The sequence below is a fragment of the Melanerpes formicivorus genome, unplaced genomic scaffold (assembly GCF_026170545.1).
Source record: "Melanerpes formicivorus ecotype bairdi unplaced genomic scaffold, bMelFor1.0.p_v2 SCAF_90, whole genome shotgun sequence".
Taxonomy (NCBI): Eukaryota; Metazoa; Chordata; class Aves; order Piciformes; family Picidae; genus Melanerpes; species Melanerpes formicivorus.
In genome coordinates, this window is record NW_027142442.1 from 2,632,493 (window position 1) to 2,657,486 (window position 24,994).

A 24,994-nucleotide genomic window follows, 5' to 3' on the forward strand; every position below is an offset into this window, starting at 1 on the left:
GGGGAATGTGGGGACAGCTCTTACATTGTTTTATTGGCAGGAAGAACAAAGGCAGCTCAAGTCTTGGCTTAAACAGGGGTCTGAGCTCTGGTGTCTCATAGACTTGTGCCCCAAAAGGATTCAAAAAGTGACATTGCTGTCAGTGAGATTGTTTTCCTGAAACTGACCTGGGGTACCAGAGTGGAATTCCTATTCTTCCTAACCTGCATTCCCTTCTGTGGAGGTTGCAGAATAATCCTGCCTTCAGTAGTGTAGCATAAGTATGAAGTTTTCTTGTACCTCTTCATCTGCTATTATCTATATGTGCAGCATCTCTGAAGTTTCTAAATAGTTCTTCCCTCTTTGTTCACAGACCATCTGGTGAGAAGAAACCTGCAGATTCCAAAGCCATGCCAGACCTCAATGGGTACCAGATCCGAGTGTGAAAAGAGCTGTGCCACGTGTGCCTGTTTCCACAGACTTCTTGCTGACCACAGATGGGACCTGGACCCACCTGCAGTGATTCTGACAAAAGGGACGGGGGAGCGGGAGCAGAACAATGCTGATCTTCCCAGGTACTTCCTAGTGGGACAGCCCCAGAGCTGGATCCCATGGGTCCCAGAGAATTCACCTGCCTGTTTGTGGGAGAGGTGTCCATCTCAATTCACTGAAACAAGTATTTTTAAAAAAAAAATAATAAAAAAGGTCTGTACATTGGTGGGAGTTTGCTGCAGGAAGAACATGAAGGTAGTGGGGTCAGCAGACTTGCTTTTTTTGTGTGTTGACAGCAAGTAGATGAAGCATCTTGTCAACAGTACTTCTGCTGTCTGCACAGAAGTCTTCAACCCATGCAAGGCCTGCAGGGCTGAGGGAGAAGTGATGCTGAAATGGAATGTCCCCCACATCTTGTACAGAAACTCCTGGTTTTTCATTATGAACACTTTGTTTAGCATTGCCCTTCTGAGAGACAGAGCTGAATTTACTCAGCTTGATCATACAAGAGCCTCTTATCTGGAGAAATGACATCTTATGTGTTTAGTCATGCCTATTTGAAAGCATTTCATTGTCACTGAGGGGGCAGACAGTGGGGTGATGATCCCCTAACCCACTGTGATGCTGGAGAGGTGTTGCTGTCCTTTTGTGGTTGAGTGGGTCAGGATATGCCTGTGCCACTGCCATATGAAAATAGGCAAAGAGACCTCAGTTGTCCCAGTAAAGGAGGCAGGGGCAGGTAGAGACTGGTGGGAAACCTGAATTTGGAGTCATCTCTTCATAGTCCTAACTTCTAGTGACTGCTACTGTGAAAGCTTGCAGAAGGCACTTCAGTCACTCAGGTATGAGTTAAAGAAGGATTTAATAATGTGAATAGGTTTTACAAGCTTTTTCCATTTCCACAAGGATCTTGCTCCTTCCTCACTGTAGTGTTAGTGCTAGGGTTACAGTCACCTGTTGGTGGAAAGCCCTGCTCAAGTGATTGCAGCTGCTTTCTTGACAGCTCAGCCTGGAGCTTCCTAAAAGCAGTTCCCCACCCCAGTCCCGGAGCTGTGCTTGTGTTCTGGCTCTTCAGACAGCTGCAGTATTCAGCAGCAGCACTTATGCTTGCCTGCCCCAAAGGGCTGGGCCAGGCCTTTCTGCCTGCTTACAGCCTTGACCCTTCCTACGCTTCTTTTCAGGGGAGTGTTGTACTACTAATTAAGCAGTGTAACACTTGTCAGAAACCTGGAGCATTGTCAGGCCTCTCTTTGAGGCCTGGGGCCTGGAAAGAGTGGGACTGCCAGAAATCAGAACAGCATGGGCTTGATGTGATTTGGATGTGTGGATCTGGGGGATGCAAAAAACTCGTGCTTGGGAGTGGGAGTATCCTTGAGAGAAAATGAGTTTTGTTTTATCACAGCACTGACAAGGAGCTTAAACTTCCTGAAATACTACATACTTAGTTTTGTTGGAATTGGGTTTATTCTTTCTGGTGGTGTTTTGCTGCAGTATTGCACCCTCATATAAGCAGTGCTATTTTGGTGGCAGAGAATGGGTTCTTATCCCCAAATAAATCAGCTCTTCTGCCGAGTTAAAACAGTGTTAATCCTTGAAGCACCGCCCACAAGCGATTTAACTCAGGCCTCACAGGTTCCTAATTGTACATTCTTAAGTGTGATGTAACTTGCAAGGATCTATATCTGTACCACTGCAGCCTGTCCTTCCAAGTTCTCTTTGTGGTGTGGACTTTTCTGCTACAATGTACAACTGGGAGGACAATCCCTAGGGAGGTGGCAGAACTTGCTGCTGATCCAAGATAATGGCAATCCAGAAGAGGATGCCAGTTTTCCACAGTGCAGTGCAACACCTCTCCTGTCCTTTGCACTCCAACTACATACAGCAGTTTGAAATCAGCAGAAGGGAGGCAAGCATCCATTTGAATGCGTCTTCTGGTAAATTTTGTGTGGCTGCAAATCAAGACATATACTGTCTGGATGCTGACAGTGATGTTAGCTGTAAAGGTACCACAGTTACCTGTAAATAAGATGGGTCACTTGGAAGCCACAAACTGCCTTTGCATAATGTTTGCTATGCAATGGACTCAAGAGTTCAGGTGCCACTATGAATCATACGATAAACAGAAGCAGCAGCCAGCAAGGGAGGCCAAGTGCCACATTTTATTACAGTGGATTAAATCCAGGAACAAAACCACAGCCATTTAAATGAAAGTAGGATGTATTCTCACCATGATTTTGGTTGGTTGGTTGGTTGGTTAATTCAGAGTAACTGGAAAGCTCTTGAAGATAGTACCTTCATAACCTTTGATGAGCCTTTTTAGATGGAAAGGAAGAGAAGTATGTTGGAGGGAGGAAGACTTCAAAGAAGATGGGGCAAGTGAGGGGTCAGCTGCAAGCTAATAATGCTTTCATGAGTGGAGGGCAAAAGGGATGCTCAGCAGTGTTAGATCATAAAGTTGGAATGGCTTAAAACAACATGCTTCTTTTTGACATGGTAGTTAAGCACTTTCCTGCAGGATGTAACTAAGGCCAATATAAAACCAAAGGAAGCGGATGTTTAAGGAATGAATGACAAGTAGAGTTTAAGGTCTCTTAATTCTCAGCTATAGCCAGACAAGGATATTCTCTTTCAAGGTTTAGTTGTACTATTATGTATGTTAGGAGGCAACTCTTGTGTATCTGATGATGACTTCTCAAGATGGACACAGTAGCAGACATGAGCCCTCCACTAGGGTTACTATGTCAAGCCTTTTACTATGTCTCTCTGGGTGGTAGAATTCCTGCCCCTTATGTTTCTCTATCTCCGTATCAGCAAATGGTGCAAGAAACTGGAAAATGACCAAACAGTTGTTCCCCTCTTGTTCTTGCCCCCCCCCCTCCACATCTTTGTTACATGATGAATCACTTCAGTACAAAGCTTAACTTCCTTGCTAACAAACAAGACAGCATCGTGGCCCTGTGATGCAGAGAACTATTGCAATCCAGTTTTATGCTGTAAGAAACCTGAGGGTACAATGAAAGATGAACTTCTGCACTTTCACTTCTTTCCTCTCTCATCTACCTGCTCTGGCTTCTGGTCTGTCTGCCTTTAACCATAAGGGAAAAAAAGGCTGGTGATGAGTTTTTCTCACTTCTGCAAACTTTAGAGCTACAGAGAAGGAATGAAAATAAGGAACTAGATTGTAACTCATACTCAGTGCCTGCAGAACAAACAAGGTGAATCTTGAGGAGTCCTATTAGATGTTTAATGTTAAATATTAATATGATCCCTCATGTAGCTCTGGGGTGTAAAGTTCACTCTTCAGTAGGCCTCATCTGTTCTGAGGTCCATGTCCTTCTGAACTCTGGAAGACAACTGCATCTATGTGCGAGGAATGGATGGACGCTGCCTATGTTGTACATGCAGTCTAGGTGGGCTTTAAAAGACTTGAATAAATGCTGACCTACAAGCAAACTATTTTAAATGTAATGCAAACCCTGAAATAAGAGTTCTTCTTTATACTTTTATGTATACAAGTCCCTTGATACCTGGCCAACTGCATTTTTTTAATGAATGAATGGATTAATGAGCAAAACTTTCTGCTACAGTGTCAATGATACAAACTTCAGTTACTAAAGGGCAGGTGGGGTGCCCATTAGTTTGTGACACTCCAGTCTTCTTTTTAACTCTGATATAAAATAAAAGTGTCTTTAGGAACTTAAGGTATGTTAGCAAGTGTTTTAGATGGGAGTGGAGTAGGTTTTTTTTCAGTTGACTATATTGCCTGTGTGCCACTGTATGGGTCAGTACACAGTATGCTTTCATCTACCAGAATAAATTACTCCAGAATTGGGGTTGAAACATGGGTTATGTTCATGCAGGAGTTGTATTGCTGTTGTCAGGTCTGCTTAACATGATTTATTTATTTTTTTCCCAAATATTTCAGGTGAAAGCCTTAATCAGGTGCCAGCCCCTTAAGACAGGCTCACATGTGCTCTTGTAGACTGGAACATGACTGTCTGTAAAAGTGCAGAGTTTAAGAAACCATAATGAAGAGAACAATACTCCTATTGCCAAAGGGCAAGAGTCTGAATTACATGGTCTTGATCATGCTCTAGTGGCTAATCACTTCAGGTGCTTGCTTAAGCCTTTGCTTAGAAGGAACAAGTGCTCCTTCTAAGTGAAGTATTTCAAATAGTCCTGATAATCAGGCACTATATGTAAGCAGGTGGTGCCCTGTGTCCCACGCACAGTGTGTGTGAATCTGGCTGAAATAATACCACATATTCCAGTGGTCTTGCACTGTTGACAGCATTAAAACTTGCATTATGGATTTTTAATTCAGCCTAAGAAAGCAAGTGCTATTCCAGCTTGACCTTTGCTCTGCCAGAGCAAGGTGGAGATGGTCACTCTACAGCCAAGCTGAACCCCTTCAGATCTTTAACATTTTTGTCTGTTTTCTGAGCAAGTGTTTATTTGTATCACAACCAGGCTCCTTCAGTGGTGGCCTGGCCCTGTCTGCTCAAGGGCAACTCAATTTAGGGTCAGAATGCTACTGAGTGCCCTGTAATCTCTGCAGAGCAGAAACTTCCCTTCAGGTCTGGCTTGAGATGGTGCTAGCGGGACCAGTGTGTTCCCCTTCCATGCACATTAGTATTTTACTCCAGCACTGACAAGGTGCTCCAAAATCATTTACATCTTTATCACTGGTACAGGTCAGAACTAGGAGATGGAAGGTTTATTTCATTAAGAACAATCTCATGTGTGTCTTTTTGTAATCAATCAGTGTGGTTCTGCGTTCTTATGTAGCCAACACAGAATTCCTATCTAGATTTTAGTTCTCACTGCACTTCCCATATCCCTCATGTTGATACTTCTTCCTGCTTTCTTTTTACACTTAAGACAATAAAATGCCCTCTGTACTGTTCTCAGCTTGTGCAGAGAAAAAAGATGCCTGTACTGTCTGTCCTTCCAATTTAAATTTCCCATTGTTGGTCAGCTGAGAAGTGAAAGGCACAGCCTTGAGTGATGCTATCAAACAGATTACATGTAGATGCCCTGTACTAGCAACATGATGCAGATGAAACAACCCTCATTCTCCTTCAGGCATCTAACAGGTGAGTATGTCTGTATACACGGGTTAAAGCTCATCTCCTCTTCTTGGAAGCGCCATCAGTTGGGCTGGATGAAAAAAAAGAGCCTGTGGCTACAGCACCAGAAATTTCAGTCTTGATGCAGTACTGTGAGGGTTAACTCAAGTGTCTGCTCACACTGCTCTATTCTTCAACATATGATACAGTCTCCCTTCCTGGCCTGAAAAGCAGTTCTACTTAAGGTCTGTAGTCAGTGGCCTTCCAAACTAATGACTTCACCAGGACTTCACAAGACAAATGCTGGGTTAATAAAGGACAGTCAGCTGCAAGATTCAGTGCATTTCCCCAGCAAGGGGGATCCAACTTTATTCAAACTATCATCTTTCAGGCATAACATACCCCTTCTCTCTAGGGAAATGAGTAATAGCTTGAGATCAGGGCCAGGCTGTAGGCAAGCCAACAATATGTAGAGGAAAGCAATAAATATCCCCTAGCCTGCTACTGCAAAGAGGACAGCCCATGCAATAGTCCCTTTTAGCTAAGTTAATTACATGAACAGCTTCTGCCCAGAGGGGAAGGAATTGCACAGCACCTAGCAGATGGTATGAAAACATAAGAGGAATGTAGCCACTTCATAAGCCTACATGGCCAGTTTTCAAGACCAGAAGCTGACAACAGACTTCAGCAGCAGTCCAAGGCTTCTTGCTCCCCCAATTAATACTTTAAGATTATTAGCCAAAATGACATTTAAACAACCTAAAATGCTGTGATTTCTGTAAACATCTACTTCAGATGCTTGCTGGAAAATATACTCTGCTCCATGTCTCACAGATTTTTTCTGAAAGTCTGATAACTCCTTAAACCCTGTATGGATGCATAATGATTGCTAGACAATAGAGTGAGAACAGCAGAACTTGGCCACAGCTGAGATTAAAAACAAGACCTTCTGTTCCCTCTTAGATCAGATTTTCCCTCTGCTACTGATAGTTCCTGTAATTCTAGGTTTTTAAACTCAATTAGTGATTATGCTACTTGTACCTTCATGAAAAGTCTTTACTGTGGCAAGGATGCACAACTCGGTGAAGCAGTAATAAAAACAAAAGAAGAAACACAGTGTGCTGAGAAGACCAAGACTACAAATCTTAAATCTCTCACTTGCCTGAAAGCATGTTGGGGACTGGACTAGATGACCTTTGGAGGTCACTTACAACCCAAACCATTCTATGAAAAAATCCACTGATGAGTACCATTGAGGCAAAGACTGCACGATTACAGAGCAAAGATGTGTGCCATGCTGTGGATAGCAGGGCATTAACAGACTGCAGTTAGCTCAGCTGAGTTGGCTCTCCTGGATTACATTTTTATTTTGGTAGAGTAGCTGCCATTCTACCTCCAGTTTTACTGTGGAAGAAGAAAGCAGAAGAGGAATAGCTGTAGAACAACTACCGAATTCAACTACACCCAGTTCAGGAGTAGCTCCTGGAAGTGGCCCAAACTGAATAAACTTAAGACTGCTGTAGAAGGCTTCCCATCCAGAAAGAAAAAACTAAAAAGCTAAATAATATTGTTAAGGCTTTAAGTAAATTCTCTTTTGTGCATAAAAGGAAAAATTGAATGGAACAAATGCATCTTCTATTGTAGTACATGCCAGCATCTAGTCTACTCCTCCCATTTGCCACCTCAGCACCTTGAAACCTGCTGTTTGTCTAATCAAAGTGAGGAAAAACTTTCCAGCTCTACTATGCAGCATTCCTTTTCCTTTAGAGCACAAGACTATGCAGTCTAGACCTAGAATAAAATAAATAAATACAAAAATAAATAAATGGAAAGAGTTTCAAGACTAGAATGACATTTTCAGTGGAAGCTGCAGGATAACCAGGCAACCAGCACCAGAACAAGGGGACACAGTCTCAAGCTGCGCCAGGGGAGGTTCAGACTCGAGGTGAGGAGGAAGTTCTTCACCGAGCGAGTCATTCGGCATTGGAACCGGTTGCCCAGGGAGGTGGTTGAGTCATCGACCCTGGAGGCGTTCAAGGGGAGATTGGACGTGGCACTTGGTGCCATGGTCTAGTCATGGGGTCTGTGTTGATAGGTTGGACTCGATGATCCTCGAGGTCCTTTCCAACCTAAGTGATACTGTGATACTGTGATAACTTGTCAGAAGAAGCCAAACTTGTACAGCTGACAAAAGGAAGGAGCTTGAGGCATGCCAGATGTTGGATCAGTCATCTTGGCTAACATTATAGCAGGTAAGTTCTCTACAAAAACTCAGTATCACACTTTGAAACATGATGCAGTACCTTCAGTGGCAGCAATGGCACAGATTGCACAGTTCAGCGTAAGAGTGCTAGGGGAAGCACTTCAGGCCAGGCAGCTACAGTCAGGTAAGGAGCAGGTCACAGCCAGCAATTCAATTAACTTGCACAGCTGGAAGCCTGCTGAAAGGAGATGGTATCCCACTAAGCTTCATGAGCTCCTCCTTTAGATGAGCCACAAAAGGCTTCATCTAGATTTGGATGAACCACAGATATATCTGCAAATTCCTGACAGTACATCCAGTTCATTGCTGGGGTGGTGGCACTGGGAGAAGAAATTGCTCTGTAACATCCTGCTTTGCAGACTGTTTGCCAACACCAGTCTCAAATACCATTAGAAGCAGGACATGCACCTCAACCCACAGTTAAAGGAGATTCTCTGAGATGCTGAACTGTTATTAGATACTCTAAGAGAAAATGAACTAAGGTCAAGTATATTACATAGTTCTGTGCTTCACAAAGCACGTGGCATACAGGACAGCAACAATAAATTGTAAACCTTTGTTGTTTGTTTTATGTAACAAGAGTTATTCCCATCTAAGCATTGAATTTGGAGCTCCTACCCTTCCCACTTAACTTTTCACGGGTGAAGGAATCCACTACAGCTTGACACTATTTAAACATTGAGTTTATAGTAAGACTTAACCCTGAAGAATTCCACCTATAGCTTTTAACTGAAGAAATACAGCATAAAAAACTAAAACATCAGTAACTCAGAAATTTAAATGGATAGGGCAGCTCTGGGAAAACAGCTGCTGGAGAGATACCTCATAAGGAAAGACATGGAGAAAGATGACCTCAAAGAACAGCCAATTTTCATTTATTAAGAAAAAGAACCTAGAGCAACAATATTGTTCACCACTCCTCCCATCCCATGTAATGGGGAAAACTGATTATAAAGGGCATTTTCCTGAAGCAATGAACTTAAACTCTTGAGAAAGTGAAGGAAGTCCAACTCCTATCTAAACAGAGTAAGTAACACAGCAGCTGTAGTGCAATCCAAGCTGCTGTCAAATAGGTATTTGCCTCTACAGCTGCACACTCCTGGAGCTTAGGAGACTGGTAATAGGGTATGTGAACACATTGCAAAGGGTCTTTGGTACTCTCTGCCACTATACCTTCCCTTTCTGAGTACAGTGAATATTCCTATTGTTCCCCTTTTATAACCATGTAAAGACCCCTCTGTAATTCATCAGAAAGCTATGCTAATGACAACTAGTCATGCATTTAGGCCAGGAAACTGTTAAGAGATACATCCAGCAGCTCAGTTCTGTGCCCCACAATTTGCTCATTACCACAGCCTCTTACTATATCACTGTGTGCTATTAAAGCACCACAGAACATGTTACTTTCTCCCTACAATTACACAGAGTTGCTATTTCATATGTAAGGACTCTTTCTACCCATCTCACCTCCAAAATTCTATACTCCCACACAGCTGGAGGCATTCACAGGTCTCCAGACCCATCTGATATTAACTCTAGAACACAGCAGTTTTTTGATTGCCTGCAACAGGCCAACTCCTTAGGGATCTACATCAGAGCTTCAGGGGCAGTGGTCAAAACAACCACAGCAATCAGCTCTTCAACTCTGCCTTTGTGTGTCTGAAGCTGTATGCAGCCACTAGCAATAGTCTTACATTTCTGCAACAGCTTCACCTATGAATGTCCAAGAAACAATATGTGAACCAGGGCTTGAGGAGCTGCAGGTCTCTCCAGGAGCCTTCTAAGCTTCAGAAAGAAAATTCAAACTTACAGGCAGTCTGAGGTTCCTCAGCATGATTCCATGGCCAGTGTTCAATCACATAACCATTCCAAATTCATACCATAATATTTCATGCACTGAGAAAGAAAGTACTAGCTTGACCTGTGGAACATTATAGCTATAGCTGGAACCTTAAAACCTCTGAGATTTCTTTTGGGTAACCTGCACGAAGGTAAGTCAAATAATTGGTTTAACATGGAAGAAGCACTTGTGATGTTGAAGCACAGCTCCTACACCTGTTACATCACAGGACTGGCAAGGTGCTTCAGCCAGTGCAGGGGCAACTGGTTCATCTGATAATGCACTGTGCACACCTCATGGGTCTCAACAAGTAGGGCAGGAGTGCTGCTTTCACGCAAGCACCACCCCTCCACCCCTCAACTGACCATCAGATGTAGCTAGCAATTACAACTGAAGCACACAGCCAAAGCTGTAAGTGCCAACACTGTGTCACAGTGGGGTTTTTGTTTTGCTTTTGGTTGGCTGTTTTTGAACCTTTAGTGTCTTCCAAGTTTCCTATTACAATGTTACCAGCAGGTAGGAGTTACCTGCAACCAGACTGCTGTTTTATGCCAACCTCTTTGCAAGCCTGGCAGGAAATACAGTTCTCAACCAGTTTCCCTTTCCTACCCTCCCTGTACAAACACAATCAATTACAGAATCAGAACAGAAGTTTTTGCAGAAATTAGTGCAACTGCAGATAATCAGAGGCACAGAAATGCACAGCTCTGCTTCTCTCCCTGTGTACAACCAGTACCACACCCCCTGAACGCTGTTCCCTTATACAGACTCATACATCCCAGTTGGGGTAGCAAAAGCCATCCATGTATCACAGCATCTGGCAGGGACAAGAAGGGAAGAATATGCAGCCCTTACACGATCACACAACACAATCCTCACATGCACACACCTTGCTTCTGTAGTTTACAGAAGTAAGCTGTAGAAAACCAGCAGTACTTGTGTTGCCTGGGAGGAAGGGGAGGGCTCCTGAATGCAAACCACTTTGCAAGACAAGCCCAATGCCAAATAAACTGCCTCTGGGATTTGAGGATGTGCTGGGAGACAAGAGCTAAGCCCACTTCTTTCCTCTCTTCAACCCTCATTATCTTATGTAGCTCATTTGTCCTCTCCTCTTTCATGTCCCAGCCAGCAAAGTCTGGCTAAGCAAGTCCTCAGATGGTTCAGCTGCCAGAGGCACAAGGTGCTGCCGTGACTTTGTGGGTTTTACTCTCAGATTAGAAAAACTTTATTTTTCAAATTAAGAAAGTAACATTTAAAACACAAAAGTCCCTCAATATAACTCAGGAAGAGAGAACAGTATTTCAAGTCTCCTTGCACCTTCCCACACAGAAAGCAGAGGTGGAACTGGATTTCCTTGACCTGTTTGTGAACAAAAGATTGACAATGTTTCTGCCCAATACTGCTTTCATCTCTCATGGAAAAACCAAGCATCAAAAGCCAGCATGAGCTGGGGAATATGCCCCAGAAACACGTACATTTCTGACAAAATACACTGATGGGACACCATACATACACTGAGGTCCAAGCAGTTGACAGTCTGGCTCAAAGTTACACAGCCTGCCTCCTCCCTGTCAAGGGACAGGAGTCTGTTCTATAGGTTCTACCTACCTAAACACGGCTGGCTCCAGAAGGCTGTAGTATGAACTTCAGTCTGGCACAGGAGGATGCTACAGGTTGGCTGACCCCTGGAAGGCTGAATGGAATAAGGAGGTCACTGAGAAAGAGTAGGGCAAGCAGCAAGTATCAGCTCTTCCACCTGATGGCTCTGCTGCCTCTCACGTGTATTCCACTTTCGTATTGCTTTTGGGACCTCCCTCGGCTATAGTCTCCTGCCTTACAGGACATTTTTTTCTACCTGATATTCACAGGGATGACAGTAAATTTTAGTCCTACAAGTGCTAAACTAGGTATGTCCTCAGACTGCTAGAATGGAAGGGAGCCTTCCCCAAGGCCTCTAGGCTTTTACTGCAGGTCTACAGTTCCTGTGGGTGGATTTGTAGAACCCCTGGCTCCATTCCTGACAATCCCATTCCCTGGTCCATTAGTCCAAGCAGGCAGCTTTTTGTAGAAACTGTTCAACTCCACAAACCCTTCTGCCAGCAAGGCAGCCCTTACACATTATTAAGTAAAAGCCATTCCTAAGCAGCAGAGCCAATTCTCAAAGGCAACACAACAAGTAGCCCTGGAAGGACCATACTTTACAAACTATCACTGGAAATTAAAAGAACCATTGTTTGGGTGTGAGAGAATACCGGTGTATACACCCCCTGCTCCTTGGCAGCAGTTAACTAACCAGAAGTAGGCAGCGTTGCCCCTCTCTTTCCCAGCTCCTTGACAATCTCACACAGGGACAAATTAACAAGGGATTTATGTTGGTTCCCGCAGCACTAACACATCTGCTAAACAAAGCAGTGGCACAAAAATCCCTTCCAGAGTTGTAATGTCTGACTGCAACTGGAGGCCCACAGCTCGGGTTTGCAGAGATGCACAAAATACCAACGGAAAAAGTGCTTCAACTCTCCCACCCCTGCTTTTTGTGAGGGTGTCAGGGGAGAAAGGATCTTCTGGGGCATGATGAAGAAGTGTTTTCTCACAAGCACATCGTGCAGTCCAGAGCCTCAACTGCTGTACTCAGATCAGCTTTTCTTTAGGGAGAGGGAACCAACACTAACCCTCTCTGACGCTGGAGATCTCCAAGCCAAAACTAGCCAGCAGGCAGAGATGATCAGATGAACAAAAAGGATTTGGTAAGCCATTTGCCAACAACAGAACATCTTCAGAGAGAAGGGAAAGGCGGCCAAGCAGCTTCAGGGCACCATCCTTGTACAGCCTACGACCTGACAAAGACAATTGAAAAAGCCATCAGCCAGAGACTGGTGCTGCAGATAACTTTCCACACTCACAGAGGGATGCTTGTAAATGCTTTCCTATTTTTTTCCTGGTGAATAAAGACAGTCTGGTGAACAACTGGTGAACAAACAGCGCATGCACCTTTGAGCCTAGATGTGAAAGCAGTGAATATTCTATAATACTGCTGATCAATGGTTTCATAAACTTGCAGGCAGGGAAATCAAGTATATGCTAACTTCACCAGGCAGTTGGTTACAGGGGATGTCCTTTTCCTGGTACTAAATCCTAGCAATAGCTTCAGATTCTCCTCTGAGGAGAAATTAATCTCTTCAGTCCAAAACTCCCACCAAAGTTGATTCTGACATGATCCAAACCAGCTCAAAGACAGTTCCTGGTTGCATTTACATGAAGTCTTTCATCAACAGAAGTCCTGTTTCAGGTAGTAGAGAGGTGGTGTCATTGTAAGGTAACCAAATTGACCACTTTGTGAGGCCAGCATGTGGTCTCAGTTAGACCAGAAGTCCAAGCCTTTAACTTAAGACCCAGCACTGCCCATTAATAGGAGCACAAGTGAGATAGTTGCACAAAAGAATGGAATCCATTCTGTTCCAGCTTCCTCAAGTCTTCATACACCTAAGATAAGTGGCAACAGTTTTTTCACAGCACTTTCCTGATTTTCTTCTCATGATACCTGAGCAAATGTTGCTTCCTTTCATGCATTATACACTCAAAGTCACACCCTGTAGATCCATCCTAGCTTAACAAAATGCAGTGCCCAACACAGGCTGCATTCTGGCATGCCTCACAGCCCTGTCCCAATGTCACAGGGATAAGCCCCACACTGCCACACTCACCCCCTCTGTTCCCATTCTCCACAGGCTCTGCTGAGTAGAAGATATAATCAACGGTGGATCCAAGCCCCATGGGCATGGTTGTGACCTCTGGGCGTCCCCTCTGTGGCAGAAAGTGGCTGTAGACGGATGTCAGGTTGAGGCCATGCCGCATAATGCCTGAAGACCTGCACATGAATAGCCACTGTTTACCAAGGAAGGAAAGAGAACAATGCAGTGTTCAGTACTGCAGTCACAGCTGAAGTTGGATGTTCCCTTGCTGTTCCAACTGTCCAAATCATTTCTACTTTGTGAACATGTAAAACACAGTCTTTCAGAATGACTGACTTCACTCAGACCACAGACAAAGTAGACTGAGAACTTACTTTGTCTCTAACACTCATGCCCTTCATTCTTGAGCTCACCAATGTAATGCTGACAGAACAGTGCCCAGCTTCTGGGACAATCCTGGGTGGATCTGGCTCTTCCAGACAGCACTCCTTACTCTCTTCCACCCTCATGTTCATTTCACTCTTTACTTCAGGCAGATTTTCAGTGCTCAGGAAAGCAAGACTGAGCTTCAAGAGGGGAGCCACTGAAAAAGCATTGAATTACCTTGGGACAAATGGCTGGGGATCTGTGTCTTTCATCATGGCAGCAGGCTTGGGCCAGTGTACAGGGCATTCTGCAAAGAAGCAAAGAGATTCCAGCCAGACCCACACAGATCCTGGAATAGGCTGCTCATCCCAAGTCTGAAAAGATTTCTACCGAGACCAAACAAATCTTTTTGTCCATGAAGAGCAGATAGCTTCCAGTCACACACACCTTAAAGAAAAATATTCAAAAGGAAACCACAGCTAACCCCAGCTAACAGGAACATCTTGAGAGAAGATCAGTGCAAACAATGGAGAAGTCATGTTCTGCCCTGCTAAGAACATGTCCTTAAAGTATACAGTACTATTAAAGCTCAGGCTACTTCAACCTTTGCTCTCAAAGGAAAGCCTTAGCCTACAGCTTACTCAAAGGATGTCTAGAATAAACCTTTATTTAGAATAAACCAAACCAGGTTGGAAGAGACCTTCAAGATCATCGCGTCCAACCCATCAACCAATCCAACCCACCTAAACAACTAACCCATGGCACCAAGCACCCCATCAAGTCTCCTCCTGAACACCTCCAATGACAGAGACTCCACCACCTCCTTGGGCAGCCCATTCCAATGGGCAATCACTCTTTCTGCATAGAACTTCTTCCTAACATCCAGCCTGAACCTCCCCTGGCGCAGCCTGAGACTGTGTCCTCTTGTTCTGGTACTGGCTGTCTGGGAGAAGAGACCAACCTCTGCCTGTCTACAACCTCCCTTCAGGTAGTTGTAGAGAGTGATAAGGTCACCCCTGAGTCTCCTCTTCTCCAGGCTGAGCAGCCCCAGCTCCCTCAGTCTTTCCTCACAGGGCTTGTGTTCCAAACCCCTCACCAACTTTGTTGCTCTTCTCTGGACTCGTTCCAGCAAGTCAACATCCTTCCTAAACAGTCTAGAAAGGCTGAACAGAAATTGAAAGAGCAGAACTAGCCATGCCACAAGGCCCAGAGGTCAGTGTCTACTGGGTATCAGAGACATCTATGTTGTGACTTTTGCAACATTAGAGTCTACCAGTTTATTCTCCCTTAAAAGAAAAAAAAACAACAAAAAACTCCACAATATTGAAGCAGAAAAGGTAATTATCTCTGTATATATTCCAGTTTAAAAGAAACAGTCTCCAAACAAGGCCTCAAAGAACACAGTGAGTGTGCATAAGCATGGTGAGATTGTACGCCTCTGAGCTTTCATGGCATCCTTCTGCCTTCACCCTTCCTCACCAATCATTACCTCCACCATGCATTTGTATCAAAACCAAGCTAGGAGAGTCACAAGCTGAAAAATCTCCCATTAATACCTGGTTTAGCATCTGTCACACCTTCCAAGAGGATCATCTGTGGTGGTCGTTCACAGGCAACACTGCAAAACCGAAACTGGAGCAGGAAGTCCCGGCTGTACTTCCGTCTGCCTGCAGGGAAAAAATACAAGTTAAAAGAAGAAAATAGCTACAGCAAAGTCCCATCTACAGGGAACATCTGCATGTCCTTTAGACCTTTAGATCTCCTTAGATTGAGGCAGGGTTCTGTGCCTGACTACTCTGATACCGTATGAATGTCAATAACCTAAACGTAGAGCAGATGTGCAAATGTAGAAGAACAGAGCACAGCAATTGCTGTCCCTTTAGTTAATCCAACAGTCATGGTAAGCATTTTTATGAAACAAATTAAGAATGCCCCTCTGAGACACTGCAAGCTCAAGGGACTTTTAAGCAGATCAGTTGGAGTGTAACTCAAGAAAATGTCTGCTGAAGAAGAACAACAGCTCTAGAGATTAGGCTGAACACAACTTCTACATTCAAGAAACTGTTTAGTGCAGGCTCCTTCTTTTTCCTAATCCTTTCCAAGGACAGCAGAGAACAGTCCTGAGTGTAGCTAGGCCCTTAGGAATGATTTCCCAATAGTGGTGTGCAAATACTGCCCAAAAGTGCTCCCACCAGCACCTGCAGCTAAAAGCCATGGCTGCAGAACATGGTTTTAACCTGCACAAAACTGTAAGAGTGGGAATGTAGAAACACAAAAAGAAAGAATGTTTTGAGTTGGAAGGTTTCTTCAAAGGTCATCTAGAGGGGTAAAAAAAGGTAGAAATTGGGCTACAATAGATTCAGAAAAATTTATTACTACACCAAAGAAATCAATAGAAGAGAATCTTTGCTGCCTCATGCAACAGATGCCCAAGCTACTCAAGAGACAGCAAGGCCCACAAACTCTCCATCCCCAGCAAACTCCTATTCTTCAGTGCACAACGGAACTCACCTAGTTTCTTTGGTTGACTCAGGGTGGCATACTGGCAGTTGTCAGTTATACCTAGTGAGCTTGGCCACAGTGGGGCCAGCAGTTTCCGTGAATACAGCTGATGAGAAAAATCTTCCTGACCAGACACCTGTGAGGAGGCCAGAAACAGGAGAGAAACATTAGCAACAGAGCAGAACTTCTGCAAGCTATAGACAATATAGGTACATACACTTGTCAAGAGAAGACACGAGAATGCCTTCATAGAAAGACATGAACTAAGTTAGAGCTAAGCTATTCAGAATACACTGCAAACATAAACCTTCAGCTGTGGGCAACATATACAATTAGCTAAAAGTCTTCTGGTGTTCCTCAGTGGTCAGTATTGGCTCCATCGCTGTGCAACATATTCATCAATGACCTGGATGAAGGAATAGAGCATACTCTCAGCAAGTTTGCTGATGATAGGAAACTGGGAGGAATGGCTGACACACCAGATGACAGAGCACTGGGAAAAGGCTGTCTTGAGAGGTTTTGGAGTCTCATTCACTGGAGACTTTCAAAGCCACCCTGGATGCATTCCTGTTTAACTCTTTAGAATTAGAATAAACCAAACCAGGTTGGAAGAGACCTTCAAGATCATCGCGTCCAACCCATCAACCAATCCAACCCACCCAAACAGCTAACCCATGGCACCAAGCACCCCATCAAGTCTCCTCCTGAAAACCTCCAATGATGGCGACTCCACCACCTCCTTGGGCAACCCATTCCATAGCGCAATCACTCTCTCTGTATAGAACTTCTTCCTAACATCCAGCCTGAACCTCCCCTGGCGCAGCCTGAGACTGTGTCCTCTTGTTCTGGTACTGGGTGCCTGGGAGAAGAGACCAACCTCTGCCTGTCTACAACCTCCCTTCAGGTAGTTGTAGAGAGTGATAAGGTCACCCCTGAGTCTCCTCTTCTCCAGGCTGAGCAACCCCAGCTCCCTCAGTCTTTCCTCATAGGGCTTGTGTTCCAAACCCCTCACCAACTTTGTTGCTCTTCTCTGGACTCGTTCCAGCAAGTCAACATCCTTCCTAAACTGAGGGGCCCAGAACTGGACACAGTACTCGAGGTGTGGCCTAACCAGTGCAGTGTACAGGGGCAGAATGACCTCCCTGCTCCTGCCGGCCACACTGTTCTTGATGCAGGCCAGGATGCCATTGGCCCTCTTGGCTGCCTGGGCACACTGCAGGCTCATGTTCAGCCTACCATCAACCAGCACCCCCAGGTCCCTCTCTGCCTGGCTGCTCTCCAGCCACTCTGACCCCAGCCTGTAGCTCTGCATGGGGTTGTTGTGGCCAATGTGCAGAACCCGGCACTTGGATGTGTTAAATCTCATGCCGTTGGACTCTGCCCATCTGTCCAGCCTGTCAAGGTCTCTCTGCAGAGCCTCTCTACCCTCCAGCAGATCAACTCTTGCCCCCAGCTTGGTGTCGTCAGCAAATTTACTGATGATGGACTCAATGCCCTCATCCAGATCATCAATAAAGATGTTAAAGAGCACAGGGCCCAGCACTGATCCTTGGGGCACACCACTAGTGACTGGCTGCCAGCTGGATGTGGCACCATTCACCACCACTCTCTGGGCTCGGCCATCCAGCCAGTTCCTAACCCATCGCAGTGTGCTCCCGTCCAAGCCATGGGCTGACAGCTTGGCCAGCAGTTTGCTATGGGGGACGGTGTCAAAGGCCTTGCTGAGGTCCAGGTAGACTACATCCACAGGTCTCCCCACATCCACCAGGTGGGTCACCTGATCATAGAAGGAGATCAGGTTGGTCAGGCAGGACCTGCCCTTCCTAAATCCATGCTGGCTAGGCCTGATCCCTTGGCCATCCTCTAAGTGCTGTGTTATTGCACTCAGGATGACCTGTTCCATGATCTTGCCTGGCACTGAGGTCAGGCTGACAGGCCTGTAATTCCCTGGCTCATCCAACTGGCCCTTCTTATGGATGGGCACCACGTTGGCCAGCTTCCAGTCCTCTGGGACCTCGCCAGTGAGCCAGGACTGCTGGAAAATTATGGAGAGTGGCTTGGCCAGCTCATCTGCCAGCTCTCTCAGCACCCTAGGATGAATCCCATCTGGTCCCATGGACTTGTGGGGATCCAAGCTGCTAAGGAGAGTTCCAACCACCTCCTCATGGAACATTGGGAAACTGTGCAGCTCCCTGGCTCCTTCTGCCAGCTCTGCAGGCCAGCTGTCAGGAAGAAGTTCTGCCCTTCTAGTAAAAATTGAGGCAAAGAAGGTGTTAAGTATCTCTGCCTTTTCCTCATCCTTTGTTACAATGTTCCCCTCCGTATCCACCAAGGAGTGGAGGTTGTCCTTTCCCTTCCTCTTACTATTAATGTATTTATAGAAGGACTTTTTGTTGTCCTTCACAGTAGAGGCCAGTTTAAGCTCCAAGTGTGCTTTTGCCTCCCTAATTCTCTTCCTACAAGACCTAGCAACATCCTTAAACATTCTGTGGGTTGCCTCCCCTCTCTTCCAAAGGTGATACACCCTCTTTTTTTCCCTCAGTTCCATTAAAAGTTCATGAACCATCCAGGCTGGCCGTCTGCCCCGGCGGCTCATCTTCCGGCACATTGGCACAGTCTTCCGGCACATTGGCACAGATCTAGGTGTACCTGTGTTAGCAGGGCAGTCAGACTAGATGACCTTCAGAGGTTCCTTATAACCCCTAGCATTCTATGATTGTATGATTTAGCTTGAAAGATACACAGCAAGACCTAACCACAAAAGACTCTAGCATAGGTGCCCATTTCAAACTGTTTTCATATCAAACATCCACATAAAATTTCAGTAAGTCTTAGTGGAACTGTACTCCCCTACACTTCCAGTCACCCAGGCAAAACACATCCATAGGAAGGAAGAACCAGAACCTTAAATTAAGCAGTCTGTTAACCCTGGTCTGCATCAACAGAAACCAAAAGTGCAGTGGTGGAAACCACACACACATTTTCCCACTTCCTTCCCCAGCAGCACTGGAGGCATTGGGGAAGACTGCTTGAATAACCAAACGCAGTATTTGCACTTTTTCCTCAGGAGAGAAACAATACAGCCATGCATTTCTCCAGCAGCACACAATGAAGAGTTATGCAATCCCACCTCTGGCTGGCACCTACCTTCCAGGCTGGCATCCCTTGGTAAGAAAGTTCACCGTTTCGGATGAATTTGTAGAGTGGAGAATCAGGCACGGAGTTCAGGTCTCCACACAAGATGACAGGATAGTAGTTGCCTTCAGCAGTTTTTGCAATCTTGTCAATCTCTGCTAGAAGCAAGGCCATCTGGGCCAGTTTGATATCTCCCCGACGGGGATTGAACAACACGTGAGTGTTGGCCACACACAAAGGACTGACTGCCTTCAGGTGTGGGCTGTCTGGGAGCAGAGGCTGGAGCAGCAGCACCAAACCCACATTATCCCGGTTGAGAACATCCAGGCCAGGCCGGAAGTATTCTACGGGGCTGAGGCTGATCAGCTGGAACCTGCTGTGCTTATAGCACACTGCACAGCCATCTGTCTTCGTCCCGGTTCTTCGTTTATAGAAGCATGCAAAGCCTGCAAAGAAAACCCCATCTACTAAATGGTTTGTCCAGTCACTGCCTCAGGCTCCCTCCATCCGCTGGGAGGTTCAGCATGCCTGTGTCACTGTGCATTTAGGTACAGCATTATGCCCAATGCTGTTCCAGTAATCACAGTTTAGCATTTTTCATTTTTCTCTCTCCTTGTCCTTCTAGCACCCTCTCGGTTTTGTTACACTGACCTCTCAACTCTGAGAAAGATCAGTTATAAAAGAAAGGGTAAGGGTCTATGTAGACAGTTCAGAAGTAGGGCCAGCACCACCTGACAAACACGAAGTAGCTGTCTCAAGAACAAGTGCCTTGAAGATACTAAGCAGGAAGCATGAGCTGGACGTACAGACCAGTCCCAATTGCTGGAGGTACAGACAGACAAAAGTAGGACATACCCATTGCCTTGAATGTCGGTTCCAGCTGCTCCCAGTAATGGTTTTCTTGCACCTCCTGGAGACACAGAACCTGGAAGGAACACAGAGACCTCACTCACTCCACCAGTATTTGCTAGTCACCTTGTTTTGGGGAAGGAAGAAAGTGGAAAAGTGCACTCACATACCAACCCTGCAACCAGAAAGGTCACCACTGCAACTCTGTCCTGTACTTTCCAGATAAGGAGCAATAACTTTCTGGGTCTCATTAGCTTATCATTCAGTTTTCCAGTGAGGAGGCAGAAGTTCCTTCATCACACAAAGAAGACTCAAGGAACAGAAAAAGTCATGAAGTCCTCCTCTATGCAGGCTTCCCCTCCTGTGCTGCCTTATAAACCTGGTGCTTTCCTCCCCAAATGCAATTATCTCTTCTTCCTCTACTTCTGCTGTTTAAAAACATTAAGCCCTACTATCAAAGTATAACTGATTTCCACAGTAAAACAAAGCAAGACAGTCACCCAAAAAAATGTATGCTTAAGTCCTCAAACACTCTGAGAGGAATCAGTGTTCAGTTAACAAGCAGGTAGGATCTTCCCAGGATTCCCCCCTCCCCATCTTTTTGTTTGTTAGGTTTTTTTTAACATGTTAGATCAGACAAGGAATTGAACTTTTGGGTACTGATGGGAGAAGAGCTCAGTCATACTCACATCAGGATCCCAGTGCTGGATCTCCTGCAAAAGGTTTGGAAGGCGATAGTTCCAGTTCAGGATGTCTTGATGACAGTGCAGATAGAGATCAAGGCCCTGCTCCACCAGGTCCTGAGCCAGGATGTTGTAAGACATGACTCGAAACTCAAAAAGTGGAGTGTTTTTTGTCACCTGCTCTAGCACACAGGGCTGCACAGAAAGATCTTCCCAATCTCTCCACAAAATCTCTGTATATAAGAGACAAAAAGCCTAGTTACAGCCATCCTGGGTACCCTTTTGTTGTCCAGGACCCAGAAAATAGTCATTCTCAGTCTCTAAGCTATTTTAGCTTCTCGGCAAACCCTCACCTACTCTGGCTTTTTAGGTGCTTTTTTTGGATGCCTTTGGATAGTTGTCAGTGGGAATGGCAGAACAGAAGGCCTGAGTCAAGCATACTGAAGCCAACCAGCTTTTGGGTGCCTTTTATGTTATAAAGCCAGATCTTAGGAATGGTTTCTGGGAAACAAACACATACTGATGTTCAGATCAGAGGGTCTAACAGCATAGAGACTACTAGCTGTGATTAGAATTCTCTCAGCAAAAATCCACTTTATAGTTTTTATGAGCAGATCCTGTCAATTCAGTTTGGGCAGGTACTATCAGTGTCTTAATGACAGCAAACCCAGACACAGTAACTTGATCACATTCACTACAGATGAAGGTCTCAAACCAAACATTAGATTCAGAACTCTTACTACTGACCATGGTAGGGTACCTCTGTGGGGAGAGGACAAAGTTGTACTGTATCCCGAATGGGCCAGCCTGGGGGCTCCGCAGGCACCGTCTCCATATCACATGCTAAACTCCAGGCCAGCACAGCTGGGTCTTCATTCTGCACATCTACACTGACAGTGGCAGAACCAGCTATCTGGTGATCTGTCTGTGGTACCACAGCTGCCCAAGGGGCGCTGCCTGCTACAGCCACTGCTTCCTCTGCTGGTTCAGTCACTGCATTTTCTCGTGGTTCTGAAGAAGCCAAGGTGTGTAGCTCTGTGAGCTGCTGACCAGCACACTGGGTGATTTCTGGAGGTGAATTCAGGTCACTGAGGCTAGTCATCAATAACTCTGAACCTTCTAACCAGTCACCAGTAAGCTTAACTGACACTTTCCCCACTGCTGGAGCACTCTCACTGGCTGGCAAATTCCCTGTTCCTTCCTTCAGCCACTGCTGGAGAAGGGCTTCTTGCTCTTCTGGGATCAACCTTCCTCTGGTCTCAGCGGAGTCACCTTCTATCTGGGTGGACGTGCTCTTCGCCAGAAGCACATTCTTTTGACAGGTAAAGAAAGCATCTGCCATTGAAAAACAAAGAAAACAAACATAAGACAGACAAGAAATCCTTTCCCACTCACTCTTCTCCTTTTCTTATGCATTTGCTGTAACTGTAACCCTTCAGGATAGCAACTCCAGCAAAGTTATAGCCTGAATAACTTCAGCTGCCTCCTCCTGAACACTAGACCACAGTCCAGTTCTAGGTATTAGTCACTGAAACTATACAGAATGGTAATGGCCTTAGCAACTCTAGGGAATGCTGTGCCACAGCCAGCCAGCAAGCTATAACAGCCAGCCAAGCTAAAAAGCCTGTGGAAACAACCAGTTCTCAGAAACACATGTAAAGGCAAAGAAGTCAATCTCTTGTAGATCATCACTTGGAGCAAGCTCATTTCCAGGGGTTGAGTCAGAAAGTAATGGCTAGCTAAGAGACTCAAATATATCACAAGAATATGCTGTAGAAGAAAGACTGTTCTGTTATTAAGAGATGAAAAATAAAGACACAGAGGGACCAACACGTGTAGTTAAAAGTCTCATTAAAGAGAATATATACACAGAAGTAGTACTGGTAAGAATTACAGATCACTTGACGACTGACATCTGTGGTAGAACTCTGCACAGGCATTAGTTTCCTACCCCAGCAATTTTTGTTGTCTACAAATCACTTTTTCTCTATTGTGTCCCTCTGACAGGCAGTCTGAGCAGGCACATACAGGAGCTAGCAACATCCATGTATGCTTTTACTCTACCTTTTATGTCAAGGCTTTCCGTATGTCAGACATGAAGCTTCAAGAACCATACTCTGTAGATTTTGAATTAAGTTCCCGAATGTCAGAAACACCAATGCACTAAGGCACTACTTTTGTACACCACTAGCCAAGCACAGCTGTTCCGGGAGTCTGTTGTTACAGGATGCAAGTTGAATTTGACAAGAGTCAGCTAGCTGGTCACTACAATCACAGGGCTGGGGAGCAGATCGAGCAAGAGGGTAGCTTTACATCAGCACAGCCACGAGGGACAGTGAAGTAGCAGCAGGATCTAACAAATCAAGTGAAATACCGATACATGCAAAGCAGAGTCCATCCGTGAGACACCCGTAGGTCCTAGGGAAGTCACAGACCTCAGAGCAGCCCATCTCCAAAGGCCTCCTCAGAGCAGCACTGCAGATCCGGGGCAGGCAGCCCGGGCCTCCGCAGAGACTGCAACCCGCCGCCGCCACACAACACTGTGCCAACACTGCCAACAATGTTGGTGCCTCCTAAAACCCAGGCCCCGCGCCGCCCGGGGTGGGGGGGCGCGGCCCCGGCCCGGCACACGCGTGCCTACGCCACCTCGGGGGACAGGCCCAGGCCCCCATCTGCCCACTCCTGCTGCCTAGGGGCGAAGGGAGCTACGGCGGGAACGACTCCGGCTCCCAGCGGCTGAGGCCCGGCCGGCCGCACCCCCAGCGAGGAGCACCCGCGCCCCGCCCATCATAACCTTGCCGCCGGCTGCCCCCATACCTCGCTGGCGCCCGCCCCGGGCCGGGTTACCTAGGAGGGCTCGGAGAAGCCGTGCCGCCGGTAGCAGCACGTAGCAGAGCACTGTAGCGATCATACCGCCCGGCGCGGCCCGGCTTCCACCGCCCTCAGCCCGGCCCCAGCGAGGCGACGTGCGGCGACGTGCCGCGACGCGCAGGCCTCGCCTCAGCAAAGACCTTGCGGCGCGGCCTCCGCCTGAGCCCCGGCCGCCGCGCAGGCACTTACCGCGCCGGGCCGCGACCGCACCGCCACACCGCAGGGCTAGAGGCCGGCTCGGGCCTGACCCTCAGTACGCTGCTCCGGGGGCACCCGCCCCCGGGTGGCTGCGGAAGGCACGTGGGGCAGCCGCAGCTGGGCGGCCCTGGGGCGGCTCTGTCACCCCTGCTGTGGGGCAGCAGCGCAGCCGGGGCGCAGACAGGGCGTAGCCGAGGCCTCGCCTTGCCAAGGCTCCTCAGCCTTCGGGTGTCTGCGGCGGGGCCGGGCCTGGCAGCACTGCTGTGCCCTGAGTGGTCGCGAGTTGTGACCCTAAGCAGAGTGATGCCAGCCTTACTCTCCAGCACCCTGAAACTTGTGTTTTTAAACTGAAGCTTTTGTGCCCTGTTCTCCAGCAATCCACACAGAAACGAAAATTCCCAGGTTACCTTTTTTTCCCCTGGAAGGCCACCAAGCAAATAAAGCTTCGTTTACTCCAGATAAGTTAATAATTGCACAGGCTTTTCAAACACAGTTGATGAAAGTCAAGGTTTTGCAAAGTGCAGCCCCTGTTTGGACGAAAACCATTTGGCCTGGGCGAAATACCTGTCGGGAGTGTGTGCTGCACACAGGTCATCACAGGTCGGCACAATGGTTCCCTCTCACCTAGGTATGCACATGCTGTGGCCTCTGCAACTTGAGACTTGTTACATGTTGAAACCAGACACTTTCATATGCAAAGAGAAGTCCTGGCTGAAGACCACATTTTTAACATTTCTACTTGGTTTCACGTTCAAATGTATACAACATCTGAAGGCAAATAGACCAAACTGAGCCCTGCTACAAGTTTTTACACAAAATACACACTTCTAATGCGTGGTCTCAGTAGCCTTTTCCCAAACTCCAATCTTTTAAGATGAGCACTTACAATGAAGTCAAGACTCATGTCATCACTGCATCTTGTGCTGATGAGTGCTGCCATGGTGATGACCAACTGCTGTCTCATGGGTTATACTTACACAAAACACTTTTTGAGGGACAACCTGCCTATTTGTTTATGGTGATTAGCACAATGGATGTCCATGGCTGGGATCTGA

At 46.3% G+C, this 24,994-nt stretch overlaps 2 protein-coding genes across 7 annotated transcripts in view; one reads left to right on the forward strand and one right to left on the reverse strand.

The window, feature by feature from the left end:
- VASH1 (vasohibin 1) overlaps positions 1-3,945 on the forward strand; it is a 13,790-nt gene extending 9,845 nt beyond the window's left edge. Inside the window, exon 7 of the mRNA XM_068165567.1 lies at positions 353-3,945. Coding sequence (XP_068021668.1) covers positions 353-425 — 73 coding nt within the window. The 3' untranslated portion in view covers positions 426-3,945. The remainder of the gene's footprint in view (positions 1-352) is intronic.
- On the reverse strand, positions 2,613-23,812 carry ANGEL1 (angel homolog 1). Of its 6 annotated transcripts, none has more exons than XR_010990741.1 (12): positions 23,688-23,812; positions 21,618-22,205; positions 20,877-21,103; positions 20,194-20,263; positions 19,351-19,784; positions 16,213-16,339; positions 15,258-15,368; positions 13,939-14,008; positions 13,348-13,511; positions 12,316-12,480; positions 11,252-11,336; positions 2,613-7,331 (listed from the first exon to the last, which is right to left on the reverse strand). XR_010990741.1 is itself a non-coding variant. In XM_068165559.1 (11 exons), exons 1-11 carry the CDS (start codon positions 23,779-23,781, stop codon positions 11,311-11,313), a joined length of 2,046 nt encoding a protein of 681 aa, XP_068021660.1. In that variant the 5' UTR covers positions 23,782-23,812; the 3' UTR covers positions 8,657-11,310. The 6 variants fall into 6 exon arrangements, 4 of the variants coding, with proteins under 4 accessions (XP_068021660.1, XP_068021659.1, XP_068021662.1 ...); XR_010990740.1 differs by lacking the exon at positions 2,613-7,331 and adding an exon at positions 8,657-11,002; XM_068165559.1 differs by lacking the exon at positions 2,613-7,331 and having other exon boundaries at positions 8,657-11,336; positions 23,718-23,812.
- Between the last annotated feature and the right edge of the window lie 1,182 nt (positions 23,813-24,994).